The sequence below is a fragment of the Plectropomus leopardus genome, chromosome 22, assembly GCF_026936395.1.
Source record: "Plectropomus leopardus strain MGB_pleo_1.0 chromosome 22, ASM2693639v1, whole genome shotgun sequence".
NCBI lineage: Eukaryota > Metazoa > Chordata > Actinopteri > Perciformes > Serranidae > Plectropomus > Plectropomus leopardus.
The window spans coordinates 2,597,381-2,620,000 of record NC_142197.1 but is presented as its reverse complement, the minus strand read 5'-3'; the positions used below and the strand labels follow the sequence as shown (position 1 = coordinate 2,620,000).

Here is a 22,620-nt window from a genome sequence, read left to right as displayed (position 1 = left end):
CTGCAACTACAAACTCTGCATAGTCTGTTTGAATGGAGTTTTCCAAGTTGATCAAAATTCTGTCTTTTCTTTTGAAAAGAACATGAAGCTTTACCTTCTTCATTAGATGTAAGAGGATTTTGGGGAGAAAGATAAATATTCAAGCTGTTCTCAGACGTATTCCTAAGAAAAGTGATGCACCAGGATTTATAAGTAATCAAGAAGGCTTCGCTGTGACCAAAGCATTGACAGAAGGAGAGAAAGAAGTAGTTCGAAGAGCAAAATGTGTAACGAGGCAGGATGCAGCGGTGGATGGGTCAAACAAACACAGGACTTTCCCTGACGAGACCTGTGTTTGTGTCCCGTGTGAATCAAAGTAACTGAGTTGTTTTTAAGTACATATTTGACTTTTTTTCTTACACAAATAAACAAACAAACATAACTTTAGGTTAAGACGTTTAGAACGTTTCTAAGATTTTAGGATATTTCTCAGATTTTATGATATTAGAACATTTCCAGGATTTTTGGAAAGATTTAAGATTTCAGGACATTTCTCGGATTTGGGGGCATTTCTATGATTTTAGGACGTTTCTAGCATTTTAGGACATTAGGGTCTTAGGTAGGATCTCTGTCGGGGGTGTGGGGGATCCTCCACTGGCTCTTTTTTTGATCAACAAGCTCTATTTTGATGCCTTTTTATGCACTTTGACACCTTATAGATGCTAGTACAAAAACAATTCCCAGTGTGAATTTAATGTTCATTGAGTTTTTTTTCCACAGATCACCACAGCAGCACTGATCACCACTAATCTTATTTAATTTTATAAATAATTTATTTCATCAATCAAAGTGCATCTCATCCATGAAACCGGAAGAAGACGACATTCACCGGATCTGATATTTAATGAAGGTCTCATCTATGGAAAATCTGACAAATCAGTGTTACGTATATGTGAGGGTGTGTTCAGGTATGTGACTGACCGGGAAGTGTGTTAATGTGTGTGTGTGTGTGTGTGTGTCAGTGACATTATATAACTCATTAAATCTCTCACTGGTGGCTTCAGTCAGTGTGTAGAGGCCGATGCCCTGAGGACAGACTCTGTGGATCCATTTCCTACTGCAGCCCTGTTTACTGGGAGATGTAATCATATTCCAGCTAGGCTTCCTTCCTGTAACCCCCCCCCCGACACACACACACACACACACACACACACACACACAACCCCTCCTCCTGTAACTCAACACACACACAGAGCCTGCCTGTCACCATCAACATGACATCCGAGCATCAGTCACCACTGCAGGAAAGGACCGAATATGCCGAGACGGACGGAGAGTGGAAGAACTGCATTCCAGCACACAACTGGCATCACATCACACATTTCACGCACAACACACACACACACACACACACACACACACTCACTAACCTTCAGTAGTCACGGAAAACACACAGCAACAACTGAAATAAGGCGAGGAGCTGAAACGCGGAAAAACTGAGAAAAGTGAAAGAGATGGAGAAGAAAACATGACGTCTAACAGCTCGAAAAGAAGCATGAACGCTTTTTAAGTGAAATACTCGGAGCTCAGTTCTGTTCCCAGTTTGCACAAAAACTCTTTCTTTTTAAATGTGTTAGTGTGACTGAAGGTGCAAAAACGCTGCACAAAGACAAGATATCTCTTTGAGAAAATGCACTTCACAGACGGAGAGAGCTCGTTTCAAATCTCTGTTTTCACTCGAAATGAAATTTTGGCATTGTTCGGTCCCTTGACCTCCGGCAAAATGAGAGATGAATCCAAACTTATTTGTCAAAGTTTCCAGTGTCAGGGTCCTAAAATAAACATCAAATCTTCTTTTTTCTCTACTGTTTGTTCATGCAAAAACTTTTAGTATATACAGTAGCACTTGAGGCAGATTTACTGCCTCAAGTGGTTACTCAACTTACGGCCTGTGGGCCAAATCTGGCCCCTGACAGGGTGCAGAGTGGCCCTTCAAGCCATTTTCTAATTCACGAAAAAAATGAAATGATTCACACAAGAAATTGTTTTTGTACTTTCAGTATCCATAAGGTGACAGAGTGCATAAAACGCAACATCCTGGAAATCTCATAAAATCCTAAATCCTAAAATCAGAGTGATCAACATAGTGAACTCTGAGAAATATCCTAAAATTCAAGAAAGTCTTAAAATCTAAAAAATGTGCTAAAATCCTAAAAAAAAAAATAAAATAAAAAAAAAATCCTAAAATCAGAAAACACACCTCAAACTCCTAAAAACATCCTAAAATTGTCTTAAAATCTTTTTTTTTTAAATTGGGGAAAAATAGGAGAAAAAAGTAAAAAGTAAAAAACAATATTTATAATCATCATAATTACATATTTGAAATCATGTTACATAATTCTTATAATTTTTAAGCACTTTTTACAAGTCTAGTTTCCCTTGTTTGTTTTTTAACTTTCTTTTTCATGTTTGTTTGGGTGTTTTTAATTATTTATTTACTAAATTACAATAATTATGTTACTTTTTTAAAAATATTTTTAAGCACCTTTTTCCAAGTCTTTCCGTGTTTGTTTTTGCTTTCTTTTTTTGTTTGTTTGGGGTGTTTTTTTTTAGGTAATTTTCCTGTACAGGCTAATTTTTGGTTTATTTCGTCTTTTGCAGCTCTTTTTCTTCTTTTTTTTTTGATTGTTTCTTTCTTTCTCTCTTTGCTTGTTTGTTTTATGTTTTTAAGACATCAAGTTTCAAAGGGTTAACACCACAGAGGCAGCCTCCTCGACCACATTTCCTCTGTGGCATTAACGAAAACAGCATGTCATAAAATCCGGACTAATCTTAATCCTTAATCTCTATTCAAGTTCAAGTTCCCGGCGTGCTCGGGGCGACGCGTCCTTGAGACGGAGGAAGCGCGGCGTGCTAATAAACCTGCCCAACCCGTGAAACAGCAACACACTCAAACAGTCCTCCCTCCTCGGGAGCTTTCCCAACAAACAAATACCGATCTTTCTAGTAATCAGCCTCGAGTCATTCTGTGTGAGGTAAGAGGCACATTTCACACCCGGAGACGTGTCATCATCACTTCAGGGCTTAAAGGTTTAACCGAAAAAAAAAAACAAGGACAAATGCTGCCTTCAAGTGCTGTCAGAAATGTGGGGCTATCAAAGCAATGATAGTAAACAGGATTGGGCAAAGTTTCGTCGTACCCGAGAGGCAACTGATAACAACCACAACTGTGCTGCTTTAGCTCTTTTAGCCGAATACAGGAAAACTAACTATGGCTTCACTGATGCACCAGTTTGTTTTAAATTATGACTTTAAACTGGAAAAAAACTGATTAAAAGCTCTATAATGCAACAAAAAAAACCCAAAAATGTTCATGTTGACTTAAATCCTTTGAAACATGGAGCAACGTCACTTTATTTGTGCTATTTTTTTGTTGTTTTTTTTAATCACGGAAAAAAAACAGGAACTTCGTAATAAATGTTTCACAAATTGCAAAAAAGACCATAAAACTATATCAGTAATAACAAATAATAATATAAATATATAATATAATATAATATTCATAATTCTCATAAAATATTATTAAATAAAAATAAATTAAATTATGTTACAGAATTACAATAATTTGGAAAAATAAAAAACATTTATTTTTCCAGTTCATGGGGTAATTTCTGTGTTTTCTTTAAATTTCTTTTTTCTTTTTATTTATTTATTAATTATCATCATCATCATTATTATTACCATTGTTATTGTTTGTTTATTTTTAAAAGTATTTTTCAGGTAATTTTCTTTTACGTTATTTTAACTAATTTCTTGCTAATTTTTTGGGTCATTTCTTCTTTTATTGCTAATTGCCTTCTTCCCATGATTTTGACAGAAAGAAAGGTTTCAAAGGGTTAAAGGAATATTTTGACAATTTGGAAAACACACATTAACATTCTAGCAAAGAATTAGAGTAAAATATAAATAACCCGCTTTTAAAATATACAGCTATGGCAGTCAGGCTTTGCACAAAAACTGGACACAACTAGAGCTCAGCTGATACTGGATATTTGGGGCCGACGCCCATACTGGAGAATTTAAAAATTCTAATATCGATATATTGACCGATATCATATATGTATATGTATATGCATTGCAGTTATCCTTCAGAAATGATTATCCAATCATGTGACAAAGAGATGCAACAGAGGCAGAATATTTTAGTTCATTAATTCAGATTATTGTCAAAAATGAACTCAGTGAACTGAAACTTCATTGGGAACTTTCTAAATGACTAAGTATCTTTTTCTGTATTATGCAGGGATGCACTATATTGGATTTTTTGCCAATATTCGATATGTTGATAAAAACAACAAAAGTTGCACAATAAGACAAACACACTAACCGATGGAGGCAGCGGTAAACCAGTAACTCCCGCGTTGTGCGATGTAAAATCACAGTTTTTGTCAAAGAGGTGTCGTGGATTTGTTCCTCGTTGTAAAGCTGTCTAACAGCAAGGTAAAGACGTAAAAATATTCTAAAAATAAAATAAACTGATTATTTTAGGTGGCTAAAATATATTTTGTTTTTATGAAAAGAACGCAGACAGAGTCGACCTTTAAGAGTATTCTTTCACTGAAACAAACTAAATTGAGGATATTATTGGTTTCACTTGAACTGGAATCACACATCAGCCCCCTCACCACCCGGGTGGAACCAGAATCAACGGCCCTCCACCAAAACAGCGCATCAGCGTGGTGCTATTTCCAGTCCGAACACCCACTAAGAGCTATTTGGGACGGCGATGTGTTGGGCGGAGAGCGACATGCACCGCAGGGAGACATTAACACCATTAGCTGTCATCTACGCCGTGTAATTAACATCGTGGTGGGAATCGGTGGCCCCCGGGGCTCTGCCCGGCTTTGAAAATGTGGTTGGGTTAATAACACTCTTCTTTCCCTGAATAACTGCAGCTGAGGTGAGTTCAGACAAACTTTTCCAACAAAACGTCTCTGCGAGAGTCTGTGCTCGTGTTGAGCTGCTTCCAGCTGAGAGAATGAAAACCAGGCTGCAATATCTGGCTTTTTTTTTTAAATGGCTTTTTTATTTCAGAAAACACACGTGGTTATTTTTATAATTTAAAAAAAAAAAGCCTTTTTTTTCTTTAAAAAAAAGTCTTTTTTTGGGGGTGGGTGGGGCGCTTGTTTCTTTGGGGAAAATGGCTTTAAAAAAAAAAAAGTTTAGGTGATTTTTCTCTTTTAAAAAAATGGCAATTTTTTAAAGAAAATATTTTGTGTATATTTTTGTGATTTTTTGGCAATTAAAAATGTCTTTTGGTGATTTTTTTTTTTTTTTTATTTTAAACATGCCTTTCAAACCTCTTATAACACAGACAGTTTCAGGAAACAAAAATTCCATGACTTTCCCAAAACCTTTTAGTTATATTTAGTTTCCAAAATGTTTCCAGGCCTGGAATTTTCCTTTTACATATTTCCAGGTTTGTCATGAACCCTGATAGCACTCTTCTCTCCCTGAATAACTGCAGCTGAGGTGTGTTCAGACAAACTCTGCCAACAGAGCTGCTCTGTGAGAGTCTGTACTTGTGTTGAGTCGTTTCCAGGTGAGCGAATGTAAACCAGGTTGGAGCTGGAAAAAGACTCTGCACGCTAAGACGCCTTTTTATAGACGCTGCAGGTCTGGCGGGACGGGAAGGACCTCTGCCGGGTGCTCGGTGGCTAAGCTAACCATGCTAAAGGCCAGCAGATGGAGGCCAGATGAGGCTTTGAAGAGGAGATAATTATCCTGCACCACACCCAGACTCTGTGCCCAGCACGCCACCCAATCACATCCATCTTCCTCTGACAGGGAGACGAACGAACGAGTGTGTGTGTGTGTGTGTGTGTGTGTGTGTGTGTGTGTGTGTGTGTGTGTGTGTGTTGGAAAAGGTGAAGGACAGGTGAGATGACTGGAGCCAGCCGTTCACGCCCGCTCACGCTGCCCTCAGGTGCTCCTCAGAAGCTTTTGAAGTCCTAAAGTGCAACTTGAATCACATTCAAAGACTCTTTTGAGGGAAAATAACAACACGGACCCTTTAAAAAGAGGAATTTTAGGGCAGCTGATGTCTTATTTTAGAAACAGATTGGGAATGAAGACGAGAAAACAAATGTAGAACTTGGATTTTCAGTGATTTATCAGTCATTATAGCAGTAAATCTGCACAGGCTGTTATCACGGACTGTTCGTACGTTTACCTATAAAAAGTAACGCACCGAATATTTTTTCAGCATTGTTTAAAAATTAGGGGTTTTGTTTTGCTGATGCTGGATTTTTGTTTTTTTAAATCAGCTATTTTTTTTTTTAATTTTTGTTTTTTTTTTTTAAATTGGCAATTATGTTTACTTTAAAAAAAAATGTTGTTATGTAATTTAGCTTTTTTTTAATGTAATTTTTGGGGTTTGAAAGGCATGATTTCTTCATCACGTGTTATTATACAGGCTTGTGAAACAAAATTCAATGACTTTTCCAAAAACTTTTTTAGGCCTGGAAATTACTATTTGCAAATTTGCAACTTTTGACCCTGAGAAACATGTATAGCGGATTTATTTTTTATGTTTCTGAATGTATAGCGATAAAAAAGGAGAGAAAAAAAGAAATTGTGATAAAAAAGACTTTTATTAATTTTATGAATATTTTGGCTAGTAAAAGTCTGAAAGTAGCACAAGAAAAGTGACTTCAGGTTTCAAAGTGTTAAATGAGACCAGAGTACACTGAATTTATTTTAGTTAATTTACTCTTTCTGTTCCCTCTTTTCTCATTTTTCCAACAAAATTCAGACCATCCGGAGTGAGTCATCCATCCTCGTTAAGAGACTCGTTAGAGGAAACTAACCCCGCCTACCCCCGGCCGGCCACCGTCTGTGTGTGTTGTGTGTTGTCGGGGGGTAATTAAGGTAATTAGCTCAGGATATCAACATCGTTAAGCATCTCCAGGCGAGAGAGTGAGTCTATCAAAGGTTGAGATAAATAATCAAACACATAAAAAGCCTTCCTCCCAGAGCGCCGGCTGCTTACAAAGCACATTCAGGTCACATTAGGACTACAATAACCACACCAGAGCTGCTCGTCTGCTCTGCTCTTTGTGGATTTTACTGCATTGAAGTTGTTTATGGGGAGATTAGGCCGGCGGAGTGTTATATTATTCATATTATGAAAATTAGATCTGAACACTTTTTAATGACTGTTGTTTTTTTCATATTGTTTTACTTGTTATTAGGGACCTATAAAATCCGGTTTAGTTGTTTCCATATTCCATGTTTTCCAATTTAATTTTTCTGCATTCTTTGTTTTTGGCATATTCTGTCATCAGGAAAAGAGTCAGTTAATTTGATTTTGTTAAAATTTTATTGTGAAAACATTTTTAGCCATATTGCATAGCCCTACTTATAACAGTAGGAAATACACAGATTTTTTTAAATTGCAAAAACATTTTGGCAAATTCTTTCATGTTTTACAGCATGTTTTACCAAATTCCACATCCATGTATTCTGCATCACAGAAATCATAGAGCTCGATGATAAGACGCTTTTTATATTGAGGATGTTTCATTTTATTTGTCTTTTAGCAGTTTATAGCTGCAAGTTTTGCAAAAAAGGAGCACAAAGAGGTAATTTTTCTTACGTTTTTTAACTTTACTTTGCCATTTTTTAAACAATGTGCACACACACACACACACACACACACACACACACACACACACACACACACACACACTATAAAAGAGAGAGCAGCACACACACTGCTATGCGGCTTGTGGCTTTTCCCACTGTTACATGACTCAGCTCATCAATCACACTTTCCTCCATTTTCATCACTCCCAATCAATCAGATCAACCAGCTAACCTCCCCTGACACACACACACACACACACACACACACACACACACACACACACACACACACACACACACACACACACACCTGTTTGTGTATGTGCACGCTCGGCGGCGTGCACAAAGGAAACAGCAGTAATCGGGTTAAACCTCTCAGCACTCCTCTACAGCAGCGTCTGTTTAATCCAATCACCTTGCGGTACACGCCTCACATGCGCTGGGTTGCCCCGGTAACCCAGTCCCAGCCCCCTGGTACACAGATCTACAGCTCTGCACAGACAAACACTGGAGAGGCGAGCGGCTGCAGAGTGAGTTAACACCGCTGGCAGGAGGAAACGCCGCTGGCTCCAGTTCAGCTTTTATCTGTGAAGTCAGTTAAACTGCACAGAGAACAAAACGGTCTGAGAGGGCCGAGCCGGAGAACGTGGAGGCCGGATATCAAAGAGCGGGACAGACTCTTTCTGTTTCACACATGTTTAGCTTAACGCTGGGCTATCAGTTGATAACATTCAACACTGTCTGGGTTTTATTTAAGCGGCAACCTCCTGGACATGAAGGCAATGCAGAAGTACCAAAAACTGCAGTTTAATCGGGCCCCCAATAGGGTGCCAGGTGGCCTCCCAACCATTTTCTAATTCACAGTAAAAATAAAGTGATTCACACTGGGAATTGTTTTTGTACTTTTAGTATCCATAAGGTGTCAGAGTGCATAACAGCATCAAAACAGAGCGTTTATTTTAAAAAGTGCATAAAATACAAGAAACAACCTAAAGTCTGAAAAATGTCCCAAAATCTTAAAGATGTCCTCAAATCCTAGAGATATCCTAATGTCCAAGAAACATCCTTAAATTATAGAAACATCCAAAAATCAGAGAAAAAATTGGAAATAACTTAAAAACCTAGAAACCTCCGAAAATCATAGAAATATCCTGAAACATTGGCTGTTTTTAAAAATCTTTATAATTGTTTTTTACTTTTTGCAGTTGTGTTCTTAGTCTGTTTTTTCTTATATTTACTTTTATTCTTAGTTGTACTTTTATTTTTTTTACTCTATACTTACACTGTGATACTTTGTATTTTAAGCAACTAAACGCATTGATGCTTCGATTACTTATATCTTATCATTCATATGTTTTCTGAGTGTGTTTTTCATATAAGCCAGTATAGGTTTCTACCACCCTCACATGTATTTTTTAACATGTTTTGTCCTCATTGTGCTCTCTATTATGTGATTAAACTAAACTAAACTATGTGAAATTCGTCATGTTGCTGTCTTGGCCAATTTTGGATCCCAATGGGAATATTCCTGGTTAAATTAAAAATAACTAAATATATTTTTGCAAAATTCAGTTTCCAAATTTATGATTCAAATCAAATTATGCAAGCAAATAATGATTAAAAATGACTGTTTTGTAATGCATGTGATTTTCCGTTAATTTGCCATAAACATGACAAATTGTTATCAGTGGGAAAAACATCGTGAATAAATTTAATCCATATCACCGAGCCTCATGCTCAGCACAACACAGGACACACCCCCTCATGGGGAAAACAATCTTCTGGCGCAGTGTGTGTGCGTGTGTGTGTGTGACGTTACACACATGTATGAGACATTAAACACATTCTAGCACTCTGTCCTCGCTGGATGACTCACACCGAGCCGACGTGTGAGGCCGAGCAGACGCACTGACATACAGCGGCGCAGCAGATAGCAGCACATACACACACATACAGTACATATATATATATATATATATATATATATATATATATATATATATATATACACACTGAAGATGGAGCTGATGAAGTGCACATCCCGCTACATCTGCCCTCCCATCATGCTTTGCGGTGTGATTGATGAGAGATGAAGCGGTGAGGGTTGCAGCACTTGCTCCTCTGTGCCATATGTTTCTGCCGTCGGTGGGGGGGGCGGGCGGAGGTGCAAAGGAAGGCAGATCCAGCCGAGTGATGCAACATCTTAAACACTACTGCAGTGATACTCAACTTACAGCCCGTGGGCCAAATCTGGCCCCCAACAGGGTGTCGGGTGGCCCCCCAGTCATCTTCTAATTCACAATAAAAATAAAGTGATTCACACTGGGAATTGTTTTTGTACTTTTAGTCTCCATAAGGTGTCAGGGTGCATAAAACAGCATCAAAAAAGAGCTTGTTGATTAAAAAAAGGGCCACTGGATTGGCTCTAAGATCCTAGACACATCCTAAAATCATAGGAATTTCCTACAATGCTAGAAATGTCCAAAAACCCTGTAAACATTCAAAAATCCTAGAAACTTCCTGATCCCCATTACACATCCTAAAATCAGAGAAACATCCTAGAAATGTTCTTAATCATAAAATTGTGCTAAAATCCTAGAAATGTCTTAAAAACTTAGAAATGTCCTAAAATCCTAGAAACACTTATGGGGCTCCTGCCACTGGCCCCTGCCTCCTTATATTTTGCAAAAGTGGCCCCTAGGCAAAGTAAGTTTAGTATCCCTGCAGTACTGCGTTAAAATACGCAGGATATCTGTGCCGTACTACAATCAGCCTCTCATCACATCCAAGAACATCATGTACCTAAAAACCTGCAGGACACATTTTGGACCAAAATGTATCTTGATGTTCGTAATAAAAGCAGACTCATCGACTAAAACTGAGCCGCTGCAACAGCGCAAACCCCAAATTACCAAACCAGCATATGAAAAATCAAACGCAAATGAAAAATGTCTTTAGCTGCAGCTCCGGAAAAACACCTCTGACTGTCAGGAATCGACCCCAATCGGTTATTCGCTCACATCAAGCAACATCACAACAATATTAAAGTCCCATATTTAGCCAAATGGCTCATTCTCACCTCTTGACTCTGGTTACACATTTGATTTTCTGAATTTTTCCTCTGCACAAATATCACTCTTCGTGGTTCCAATAACTGACAAAAACTCCAAATTAATGCTTTAAAATTTAACTGTGGAAACCTCTACAGCATGTTCCCGTGTTTTCACTGTGTTTTATAAACCAGAAAAACAAAAATCACACAATAATGCCACAATTTCTCACAATATGCATCCCAACAACAAAGCAGCCAAAGTGGAAGAGAGCGCAGACGAAGAGCCGGTTTTTGATGAAGAAATAAAAAATGATAAACTCACTCATGGTGGGAGTCCAGGGGTGGGGGGCAGGGTGAGGCCCAGGCAGGGCGGGGCTTTGGAAAGGTGAGGTTATTCTCCGCTGGGTCTTTCCTAGAGGCACTCATGACCTGAGGAGGACACACAGAAAATATATCAGTTTATATAAAATCACAACTACACACACAGAATATGGACACTCAGTACAACAGAATATGGACAAGGACGACATCTTTATCAAGCAAAAAAATGCCAAAAACTTCAGCTTCTTTATTGTGTGGATTAGCAATAGAAATAAAATAGAAAGGACCTTTCCATTAAAATCAGCGTTGCAGGATTGTCTTTCATTTGTACTGTTGACAGTACAAATGTTAAGGTTTATGCACATTTTAGCAAAAATGTCCATGACTTTTATTATTATTATTTATTTTAAAATGTAGGCTGTTTTTTGTCCTTCATTTATTTTTTGCTGATTTTATCAAAAAAAAATTGGCATTTTTGTTTTGTCAAAAAAAATTGCCATTTTTTTAAAATTTTATCTTAATTTGGCCTTTTTTCTGTTTTATAATTTTAAAGAAAAACCGTGGCCATTTTATTTCTTTAAACATTTCTGGCAATTTTTTAAAGAAAACATTTTGATATATATATTTAGTTCAGTAGGTACTTCATATTTAGAAGTCAGTGAAATGAACAAAACACACACACACACACACACACACACACACACACACACACACACACAAACACATAGACACACAGTTGATTAAGGATGTGGGTCTGCTCATTAATGTCTTCACTGGGAGGGAAATGGCAGGGTACGGGGTGGTGAATGAATAGCCTTGGATTTGTGTGTGTGTGTGTGTGTGTGTGTGTGTGTGTGTGTGTGTGTGTGTGTGCGTGCGCGCACTTGTGTATCCACCCATCAAAATCATTGAGCTAAATAACAGTAATCTGATGATAGTATGCAGTAATAACGGGTAATCTGATCACTCTGCAGATGCTCGCAGGAGGAGGCGGAGCGGGGGGGGGGGAGCAAAATGATGCAGGTGATGTCGAAATTAAGCCCCTGGAAAAACGCAAAAAGTTGTTTTTAAAAATATATTTAAAAGGCTAGAGAACAATTTAAATTTGAATTTTTAAAATTATTTTAGAGTAATTTTCATTTTTTATTTTTTTAGGTCATTTCCTTTTTAATTGTTTTAAAAAATCTTTTGATTTTCCCATTTTTTGTAAAATGTATTTATTTATTCACTTTTTACTAATTTTTGAGCAATATTCTTGCCCCTTTTCCTAATTTCTTGTTAATTTTTGGGGTTATCTTCTTCTTATCCTTACGCACTTATTGCCCTCTTCCCATGTTTTATGAAAGAAATCAAGCCAAACAAGAAAAACCTTTGCTTGGCATCAGCAGTAACTGAGCGCAGCTCCAATAACAGGCGACAGCGATCAGCTGACAGTAAAATAATCTGGAAGTGCAAACAGGAACAGAGAAACTGAACTCCAAACCGCACAGACTCTCAGGTAGAAGCTACCGAAGTTACTGACAGCTGAACGCAGACAGAGACTTTAAGAAAAAGAGCTTTTCCCACCACAGACACGACACGTGAGTTTAACAGCCGAAAACTGAAGGAGCAGACAGTAACGGGAACCGCTGTCCCCCGCCGTGAGGCTGTCGTCTCCACTTGGCTCGGCCGAAGCGGACCCGTCCGGGCCGAGGGGAAAACCCTATTAGCTCGCAGGCTGTGACCTGGGATTAGATCCACCATATGTCCACCTCCGCCCCGAGCCGGGACGCCACGCAGCCAATCAGACACACCGTCACTGCTGGGGTCAACACACACACTCAACTCAACTAACGTTAAATCACAAATATTATCACCCTCATGTAATAAAACGTATTATTTTAGAATATTTTGGCACCAAATTCAGATTGTAAGCAAAGAAATAACTGCACAAAATACTCTGAAGTGGCAGCATCAACCTCACATCTGTTAACAGGGTTCAAACATGTTTTACAGATAAATTTTAAATTTCCAGGATGGAAAAGAAGGAGACAGGTCAAATAATTTGTTAAGCACTGAGGAGGGACTGATGTTTTTTTACTTGGATTAGGGGAGGAGCGTACAACTTTAAGCGACTGTATTTTGTATGTTTTAATGCTGATTTTTAAAGAAAACATACACGCTTTCTTTGGGGTCATAATCTTTTAAGAAAAATTTGGGGGATTTTTAAAGAAAAATGGTGGCATTTTTTTATCTTAAAGAAAAAGATATTGTCTCTTTCTTTTGGTTTGGGGATTTTTTTTCTTTAATGATTTTTATTCTTTAAAATAAACTGCAGATTTTTTAAAATTATTTTGCAAATGTTTTTCTTTTTTGTTTGTTGGTTTTCTTACATTTTTTGAAAATAAAAAAAAGGCTTTTATTTTTTTAAAAATTTTAAAAAGCAGCTTTTATTAAAAATTTTTTTAAGAAAGTGGCTTTTTTCCTTAAAATTTTCAAATTTATGACAGTCCTTGAACACATCATATGTTATCATACAGGTTTGTGAAACAAGATTTCATGACTTGCCAAAATTTTCCATGACCGTTTGAACCAGCATTAAAGCAGAGAGAGAAACGAAAGCAGAGCTCTTTGTCTTTGTTGTGCGCTGTAACTCAGCGGGCTGGCGTCCGTCAGGATGTGTCACTGCTGTTCTGGTGTAACCATGTAAACCTCAGATGGGTTCGAGCGCTCTGCGGCGCCGCTAACGGCACGCTGACATGAAAACAGTCCAACCTGAAATGTGACAACAGGCAGCTGGTGGCAGCTTCACCCCAAATTATCTGTATCGGCCTTCATAAGCCCGTATTGGCCAAACAGCGGCGTGTGTGTTGGACACGAGGTTGGTTACATCTGCTGCAGGGTCAGGAGCCAGAGCAGCTCACACACACACACACACACACACACACACACACACACACACACACACACACACACACACACACACAGGCAGGCAGGCCAGAGGGCGGCTCAGCATCTGCTGGTGAGCTGTGTGTTTCTGCTCTGAAGCCCGGCATTAAAAGAGAGAGCGGCGGACGGAGCCAGCGGGGATCAGCCGCCAGGAAAGACGGGCAGCAGCCGCAGCTCGGTGCCAAGGCCTGGACGGCAGTGAGGGAATGCAGAAACCCAGCGAGTGTGTTAGACTACATCTGGTGTGTGTGTGTGTGTGTGTGTGCCGCCTGCCTCGTGTCAGATTCTGCTGCGCTGACTAAACGACTTGAGCTGACCTGCAGGTTTCACAGAGCTACATGTGAGACTTTTTAAAGGAATAGTTCAACATTTTGGGAAAAACGCTAAGTCGCTTTTGTGCAGAAAGTTAAAATACTTTGCCATTTTTCACCCTGGACCTTATTTTCAGATCTGTGTTTGTTTTTGTCACTGGGAGACAGACCTTTTTGTTAAAGAGTAAGATTATGTTTGTTTAACCAGAAACAGCCCTGAAACCACCGTCACCAAACCCGCCAGACTCCATAAAATAAACATCATTTTATTCTCATTAAACACACTTAAATTAAAGTCGACAGAAACAAAATAAAGGTCAGAAAAACCTTTTTGGTTCGTCTTTCTACTTCTGCAACAATCACCAACTCTGATCTGGTTGAAATAAACTCGTAATTCATCCAGTTAGATGTGAAAATATGTTGGCTCTGTGCACGGGGAGAGGTCCAAGCAAATGTCCTTATATCTGAGAAATGTCCTAAAATCCAAGAAAAATCCAAAATCCTAGAAAACATCTGTAAATCTAAGAAAGTCCTACAACGCTTGAAATGTCCACAAATTCTAGAAATGTCCTAAAAGATCCGACAACTGTCCTAAATCTGAAAAAACATCCTAAAATCCGAGAAACGTCCTCAAGTCCTACACATGAGGTAAATTCCTAGAAACTGTTTTTGTATTTTAAGTATACATAAGGTGTCAGAGCGCATAAAACAGCATCAAAATAGAGCTTGTTGATAAAAAAGTGCCAGTGGAGGATCCCCCGCACCCCTGACAGAGGCCCCGGATAAGACACTAATGTCCTAAAATCATTGAAATGTCCTAAAATCCTGCAAACTTCCTTAAATTCAAGAAACATCCTATAATCTCTAAAACATGCTTAAATCCCAGAAACGTCCTAAAATCCAAGAAATGTCTCAAAATCCAAGAAACATCCTAAAATGTCCTCATATCCTAGAAACGTCCTAAAATCTGAGAAATGTCCTGAAATCCTGAAATGTGCTAAAATCATAAACGTGTGTGGGGCTGCTGCGATTGGCCCCGCTGCTGCGATTGGCCCCTGGCCTCCTGTCATTTTACAAAAGTGGCCCCCAAGTAAAGCAGGCTGAGTGTCCCTGCTGTAAACCATCACACAGACGTGAAACACATTTCGGATGATTTATAAAAGTGTAAAAACAACAACAGAAGAAGACAAACTGTGTGAATCTGAGACAGAGAGAGAAACCCAGTCAAGTCTCTGTTGCTACGTTACAGTCGCACAAAACCTGCTTTTGAGTTTGGGGAGCCACCTGACGCCGTGCAGCCCAGCAAATAAACTGCCCTTTCAACGAGAAACACACACACACACACACACACACACACACACACACACACAATAGTCTGTGCAGTGTGTGCAGAGCGACGCTGTAACAGAGACAGAGAGGGAGCAGAAGAAGCAGATGAACTAATTTGTGGTTGTTGACCCTGAAGACTGCGGTGCGTTTCCATTTCCTGTCTGTCGCCGCAGCAGCAGCCTCGCGCTCTTTTTCTGGATCCGTCACGACCGTCAGACGCTTTATGTTCTTCACCAAATTTAGGCAAAATGTTTGTAGACACACCTGTATTTGAGCATTGTGAGTGAAGGCGTCTTTGTGACGTCTGAATGTTACTTTAAAATAACATCGTGAGGGAAACCGTAGCTTTAGTTGGTTATTATCATCGGGGCGCCTCACATTCAGCCTCTAAAATGTCACACGGGGCAGCGACGGCGAAGAAAGCCGGCGGGAGCTTTTGTGTAAAAAGGTCGAGAGCTGACCGCGGTGCAGGCGGGCAGCGGGGCGGCGTGAAGGCGAGTCAGATCTGTCACCTCAAAAGGCCGCAGCAGCGGCGAGCTTTTATCCTGCTGCGAAACGCGAGCCGGCAGGTCACATCAGGCCACGAACGCTCGCACGGCACGACCCAAAAAATCCTGTATGACCTCCAGATTCTGTCTCAGATTTACCGTTTGCTCCGACACAATCTACAACGAAACTCTGGAAACGTGCTTTCTAACCAGGGAGACTCAACCGGCTCTGCTGAGGGGCCACTTTCACAAAATGACAGGAGGGCCAGGGGCCAGGGACCAGGGGCCAGGGGGCAGGGGACAGGGGACAGGAGACAGGGGACAGGGGACAGGAGACAGGGGCCAGAGGCCAGGGTACAGGGTACAGGGTACAGGGGCCAGGGACCGGGTACAGGGGCCAGGGGCCAGGGGACAGGGGCCAGGGGACAGGGGGACAGGGGGACAGGGGCCAGGGGACAGAAACAAGCTTAAAGACAAATGGCCACTTTTTTCTATTTTTCTTGTTTATTTAACAACTGTATCTACTGTAGTATTGGTAATACTCACTGTAATAGTAGTAGTAGTAAAGTAGTCGTTGTAGTAGCAGTCGTAGTAAAACTAGTAGTAGAAGTAGCAGTAGTAATAGTAGTCGGAGTGGTAGTGGTAGTAGTAGTAATCATAGCAGTAGTAGTATTAGTACTAGTAGTAGTAGTAGTCATAGTAACAGCAGTAGTAATAGTAGCAGTAGTCATAGTTTATGTAGTAGTAGTAGTAGTAGTAGTACTGGTGGTCCTATTTAGTGATTATAGTAGTAGTAGTAGTTATAGAAGCATTATTGGTAGTCAAGGCAGTAGTAGTAGTACTGGTAGTAGTAGTCATCGTAGTAGTAGTACTTGTAGTAGTAATAGTAGTAGTAGTAGTAGTTGTTGTACTATTAGTAGTACTTTAAGTAGTAGTAATAGTAGTAGTAGTGTAAGCGGACTTGTCTTTTTCAGGACTGTGTCTCTGTGTCTCCATGTCTCCATGTCTCCATGTCTTTGTGTCTCCATGTCTCCATGTCTCCATGTCTTTGTGTCTCCATGTCTCCATGTCTCAGTGTCTCCGTTCTGCATCAGAGCTGAAGGTCTGAGCTCAGAGAGGCGACTCAGCAGCTCAGCAGTGACACAATGGCTCCAAATAAACGCTGATAAAGCGAATAGTCTGACCCTGACACATCAGAGACCAGCTCCACACCCAAGACCAGCTCAACACCAGAGACCAGCCCACACCAGAGACCAGCTCAACACCACAGACCAGCTCCACACCAGAGACCAGCTCCACACCAGAGACCAGCTCCACACCCAAGACCAGCTCCACACCAGAGACCAGCTCAACACCACAGACCAGCTCCACACCAGAGACCAGCTCCACACCCAAGACCAGCTCAACACCACAGACCAGCTCAACACCACAGACCAGCTCCACACCAGAGACCAGCTCCACACCAGAGACCAGCTCCACACCAGAGACCAGCTCCACACCAACTTCTTAATACAACAGCAGTGAGACGAGGACAGAGCCTGCAGGAGGAAAAACTGCATTTTTTGATTTTACACTTCATTTTTTTCTCTGTTTTTGGTTGTTTTGCTTCATACTGGAGCTTAAAAAAGACCCTCCACTTTATTAACCTCTTCAGTCCTGCAGGTGCACCTCATGTTACCATGTTTGGGGTCTTTGAAGCTCCTCTCTGTCACAGTAGCACACATTACTGACATACACGCCTTGTGTTTTCAAACCCTAAAGCCCCTGACTGCGTTAATCCGCATTATCCTGAAGCGGGATAGGAAGGATTGAAAGACACACCATTGTCAAGTACGCATCACTATAATATATGACTTCCTACCAGAATTTCCAAAATAAAATCAGTACGACAATAAAAAATAAGATTTTTGCATTAAAAAAACACAAGAAATGTTTATAAAATGTTTTTTAAATAAATAAAATTACCACACAATTTATATTTGATTTATACATGAAAAGATGATTAACCAGTTACCTAATTAACAAAAAATAAATTCATTTTATCCTAATTTTACACATTCAATATAGAAATACATAACTTTTCCAGTGTTTTGGGTTTTTCTGAAAAGGGTACTTTAAAAAAAAATACTTAATGAACATTTGCCTAAATATATAAACACAATATAATACAAATTAAGATGTATGCATACAAAAACATAAGAAGAGTTAATAAAGTATTATGTTTGTTTTTTATAAATTCAATGACCAAACAATTTATACATGATTTATTATAATTAGATGGCGAGTTACAGAATATATAATTACATTTTTTAACACTTTTTTAAGGTAACTTCATTGTGTTTTTACTTTTTTTTTTTTTGTGCTAAGTTTCAGCTAATTTTCTTGCTTATATGTTTTAAATTACCTCTCTGCTTATGTACTTTAAAAAAAGTACAAAGTATATTTTTTCTCTATGTTCAATATATTTTTTCACAATGTACGCTTATAAATAACAAGGTGCTTCTGTACATTGTGTTGCTGATATTAACTATATTTATCCCTGTAACTGACACGTTTCACGCTTTTATTGTGAAATAAAGCCGCATCATATCCGTTTTTCTGCACAACTTTACGCACCTTGCTCCAAAGGTAACTCTGTCCCGTCTCTCGCGAGCCAGAAAACAACACACGGAGCTCAACTTTACCTAAACACGAGCTCTGACAAAACCCGCATCCACGCGCTGCTGTTTACGCGCACATATTCGTCTTATTTTGCAGAATAAACAGCGGAAAGATTCATTTAAACGCTAAAAAACGCAGCACCAGCAGCGCGAGCTCATCAACGTGACTGACAGCGGCGGCAGCCAATCAGAAGCCCCGGAGCTCGGGGCTGGAGCCAATGGGAGGCCGTGATTGGTGCTCGAGCCGCATTGATTCCGCTGCGGGAGGCAGCCTCGTTGGTTTCAGGCACGTGAAGTTATAAACATTCAACCGGAACACAACCGGAACCTCAACGAGCTGACATTCAAAATAAAAGACAGAGTATTTACTGAAAACTAATTCTTACACTACAATAAAAAAGTTAATTAACCCTTTAAAACACGGGCAAATCAGCTTGGTTTCTTTTAAAAACATGGGAGGAAGGCGTTGTGCAATTGAACAAGAAATTTCAAAATCAGCAATGTTTTCCTTTTTCATTAATAAAGGGTCATTTAACAAAAAAAAAAACAATAATATTGTGAAAATAAGTGCAAAATACTATGTATTATGTACTATGTATGACTATAGCTATGTAAAGATAGATGCTGTCCCCTTAACCAGTATAAAAAATATAATTCCTCTGCTCGTGCTTTACGAATTATTTGACATGCCCCCGCTTTCTGCCTAGAACCTAGATCCTGGAAACACCTCTGCCTTTGTCAATAAGGTGACCAAACATAGCCCAAATCTAATTGGTTTCAAAATATGCATATTTATTTATTTTTAAATTGTGTGTAAGAAGCAGCAAAAATATATACAAAATACAGTCATTTTATGTAGGATGCCCCTCTTCTAAGCCAAAAGCTTTTCAGGGTAAATTAAGTGCCGGATTGCATAAAAATTTTGTTTTTTCATCAAAAATGAGGATCACTTGGGAGCCCCCTAAACCCAAACGTCCCTAAATCCTAAAAACACCTCTGCAATTAATAAAATAAACAAAAATAGCCCAAATATAATTGTTTTTAACTAAATTTAATTATTTTTTAAGATTTTTTTTTTTTTTAAAAATACACAAAATGCAGTATTTTTATTGGATGCCCTAAAGCGTCCTAAAATCCCACAAACGCCCCTGTCTTTGATTATAAAGTATGCTTGTAAAGACTTTTATTTTGTAGGACGATACCGGAAACGGGTTTGTTGTTGTCGGTTAGCTGCACGCTGGTGGGTTTGGCTCGGTAGGCCTCGGTGAATACAAATAAGCACAAAGTTTACAATCATAAAACACAACGTCCCCTCTTTAATAAGCGCCAAACAACACGAATCATTTCACACCGACGCCCGACAAAGTCCCAAAACCCGCTGCCGCCATGTTCCCGTTCACTTTGCGGCCGTTCCCGAGCCGCCGTCATTCAGCCCGCAGGATCGTTCCCGTCTCCCTGACAGATGATTTCAGCTCCATAAGTTCCCCCCCGCTCCGACGCGAGCTCCGGCACCGGCCCCAAACACTCGCACACGCGCTCACCTTGCTCTCGGCTCGGCGGTTCCTCCGGGATCACATCGCTGCAGGTAGTCCACCGGGCAGACCGGAGCTCGCGCCGTCCATGGTCCCGTACCAGGAAGTCCGGAGCACTTCTCAAACTCTCCGTGTGGAGCAGCAGGATGTCAGCCAGGTAGCAATGCGCCGCCCGCCGGGCTGAGCCGACCTCCGCGGCTGCAGGAGGAGGAGGAGGAGGAGGAGGAGGAGGAGGATGCAGAGCAGCCTGCGACACAAAAAAAAAACACAATACAGTACACAAAACTGTGTTTATTACTCATTTATGTATCTGTGGTCGGATACTATCCGTGTTTGTTGTGGTCAGTCATAGAAAAAATAGGTCCTGACCCCGAGCTTTATTTATTTATTTATTTATTTATTTATTTATTTATTTATTTATTTATTTATTTAGTGACTGAGTGAAAAATATAGAAAAATAAAGCTTTTTTAAAACATTTTTATAATATCACTAAATTATGAAAAATAAACTTTATTTATTATTATTATTATTTTTAAATGATTATCATTACTATTATTATTAGTAGTAGTTTGTGTTTGTTGTGGTCATAGAAAAAAATAGGTCCTGACCCCGAGCTTTATTTATTTATTTGTTTGTTTGTTTATTTATTTGTTTGTTTAGTTAGTTAGTGATCGAGTGAAAACTATAGAAAAATAAAGCTTTTCTTAATATTTTATAATATCACTAAAGTATGAAAAGTAAACTTTATTTATTATTTATTATTATTTTAAATTATTATCATTATTATTAGTAGTAGTTTGTGTTTGTTGTGGTCAGTCATAGAAAAAATAGGTCCTGACCCCGAGTTTTATTTATTTATTTGTTTGTTTAGTTAGTTAGTTAGTTAGTTAATTAGTTAGTTAGTGACTGAGTGAAAAATATAGAAAAATAAAGCTATTTTTTAAACATTTTTATAATATCACTAAATTATGAAAAGTAAACTTTATTTATTATCATTTTTTAAAATTATTATCATTATTAGTAGGAGTAGTAGTAGTTTGTGTTTGTTGTGGTCAGTCATAGAAAAAATAGGTCCTGACCCCGAGCTTTATTTATTTATTTATTTATTTAGTAATTAAACAAACACAAAAAGTCACCTTTTTTAAATGTGTTTTTTTCTTTTTCTTTTATTTAACTGGACACATTATTAGCATAAAAACATACTTAATAATTTAATTTTTGCTAATTTCTGCACAAAACTGCATTTTTCTGATGATAATTACCATTAAACGAATATTTATTTGTTTATTCATTGATTTATTTATAGTTTCTTAAGTCCTAAGTTTCTTCTTATTTGCAAATTACAAACAAACGTTGCAGTTAAACGTTTAGAAACAAACAACACGTCAGTTACGTGATGTCACAGACGCAAAGCTGATAAAGAGCCTGCAGGCTCAGACCCGACCTGCCGAAATCTGCCACGGAAATCTAAACTTCAAATGACATTTTTTATTTTGGGGCCCGACGGTTTCATGCAGGTCTGCTGTGTGTGTGTGTGTGTGTGTGTGTGTGTTTGTCTTCACGTCTTATCTCAACATCATCGAGTGTGTCGAGTGTCCGCACACTTCACCTGGTGTGTTTGGACACGTTTCTCTCCTGTTAGCTCTTCTGTCAGATCCATTATCTCACAAGTTATTCGGTTTAAACTCATCTGACCTCCAGCAGCATCGACACGTCAGAGTCGGTCACGTGACTCCAGATTTACGGAATAAATGACATAATGATGACATCACCACAACATGTTCAGTGTCGTGACCTGACCTGCTGCAGCGCCGACTCTTTAAGGTCACACTGACCTCTGCAGGCAGGCAGGCATATGTATATATATATATACATATATATGTATATATATATATATATATATATATATATATATATATATACAAATACATATATATACATACATATATATGTATATATATATATGTATACATGGCTGCTGGAGAGACGTACAGAGTGAACGGGAGGAGGGAGGAAGAGAAGAAAAGGAAAACTAAGTTGTTTTAAAGGGTTTTAAAAATAGCTGCATCTTCCTGATGAGAGGAAAAGGCTGTTTAATAAAAGTAACAAATTCCTAAATTTGACCGTCTAACAGTTGTCCTGCAAGATCGACGTAACTGAAGAGAAAAAATCCTTTTCTTGTTTTTTTTTTCAGTCAAATCAGGGATACTCAGCTGTCTTTATTTTGTGACAGAAAATGACAGGAGGCCAGTCGCAGCAGCCTCATACATGTTTCTAGAATTTTAGGACATTTCTAAGACTTTAGGACGTGTAGAAATTTAGGACGTTACTAGGTATGTACGATTTTAGGACTTGTCTAGGATTTTATTCCA

At 38.9% G+C, this 22,620-nt stretch overlaps 1 protein-coding gene across 1 annotated transcript in view; it reads right to left on the bottom strand.

The window, feature by feature from the left end:
• Window positions 1–20,440, bottom strand: part of usp6nl (USP6 N-terminal like) — a 110,291-nt gene extending 89,851 nt beyond the window's left edge. The window contains exons 1-2 of the mRNA XM_088072967.1: window positions 20,257–20,440; window positions 11,001–11,107 (exon numbers count right to left, since the gene is read on the bottom strand). Coding sequence (XP_087929093.1) covers window positions 11,001–11,004 — 4 coding nt within the window. The 5' untranslated portion in view covers window positions 11,005–11,107; window positions 20,257–20,440. The remainder of the gene's footprint in view (window positions 1–11,000; window positions 11,108–20,256) is intronic.
• Window positions 20,441–22,620: the final 2,180 nt, after the last annotated feature.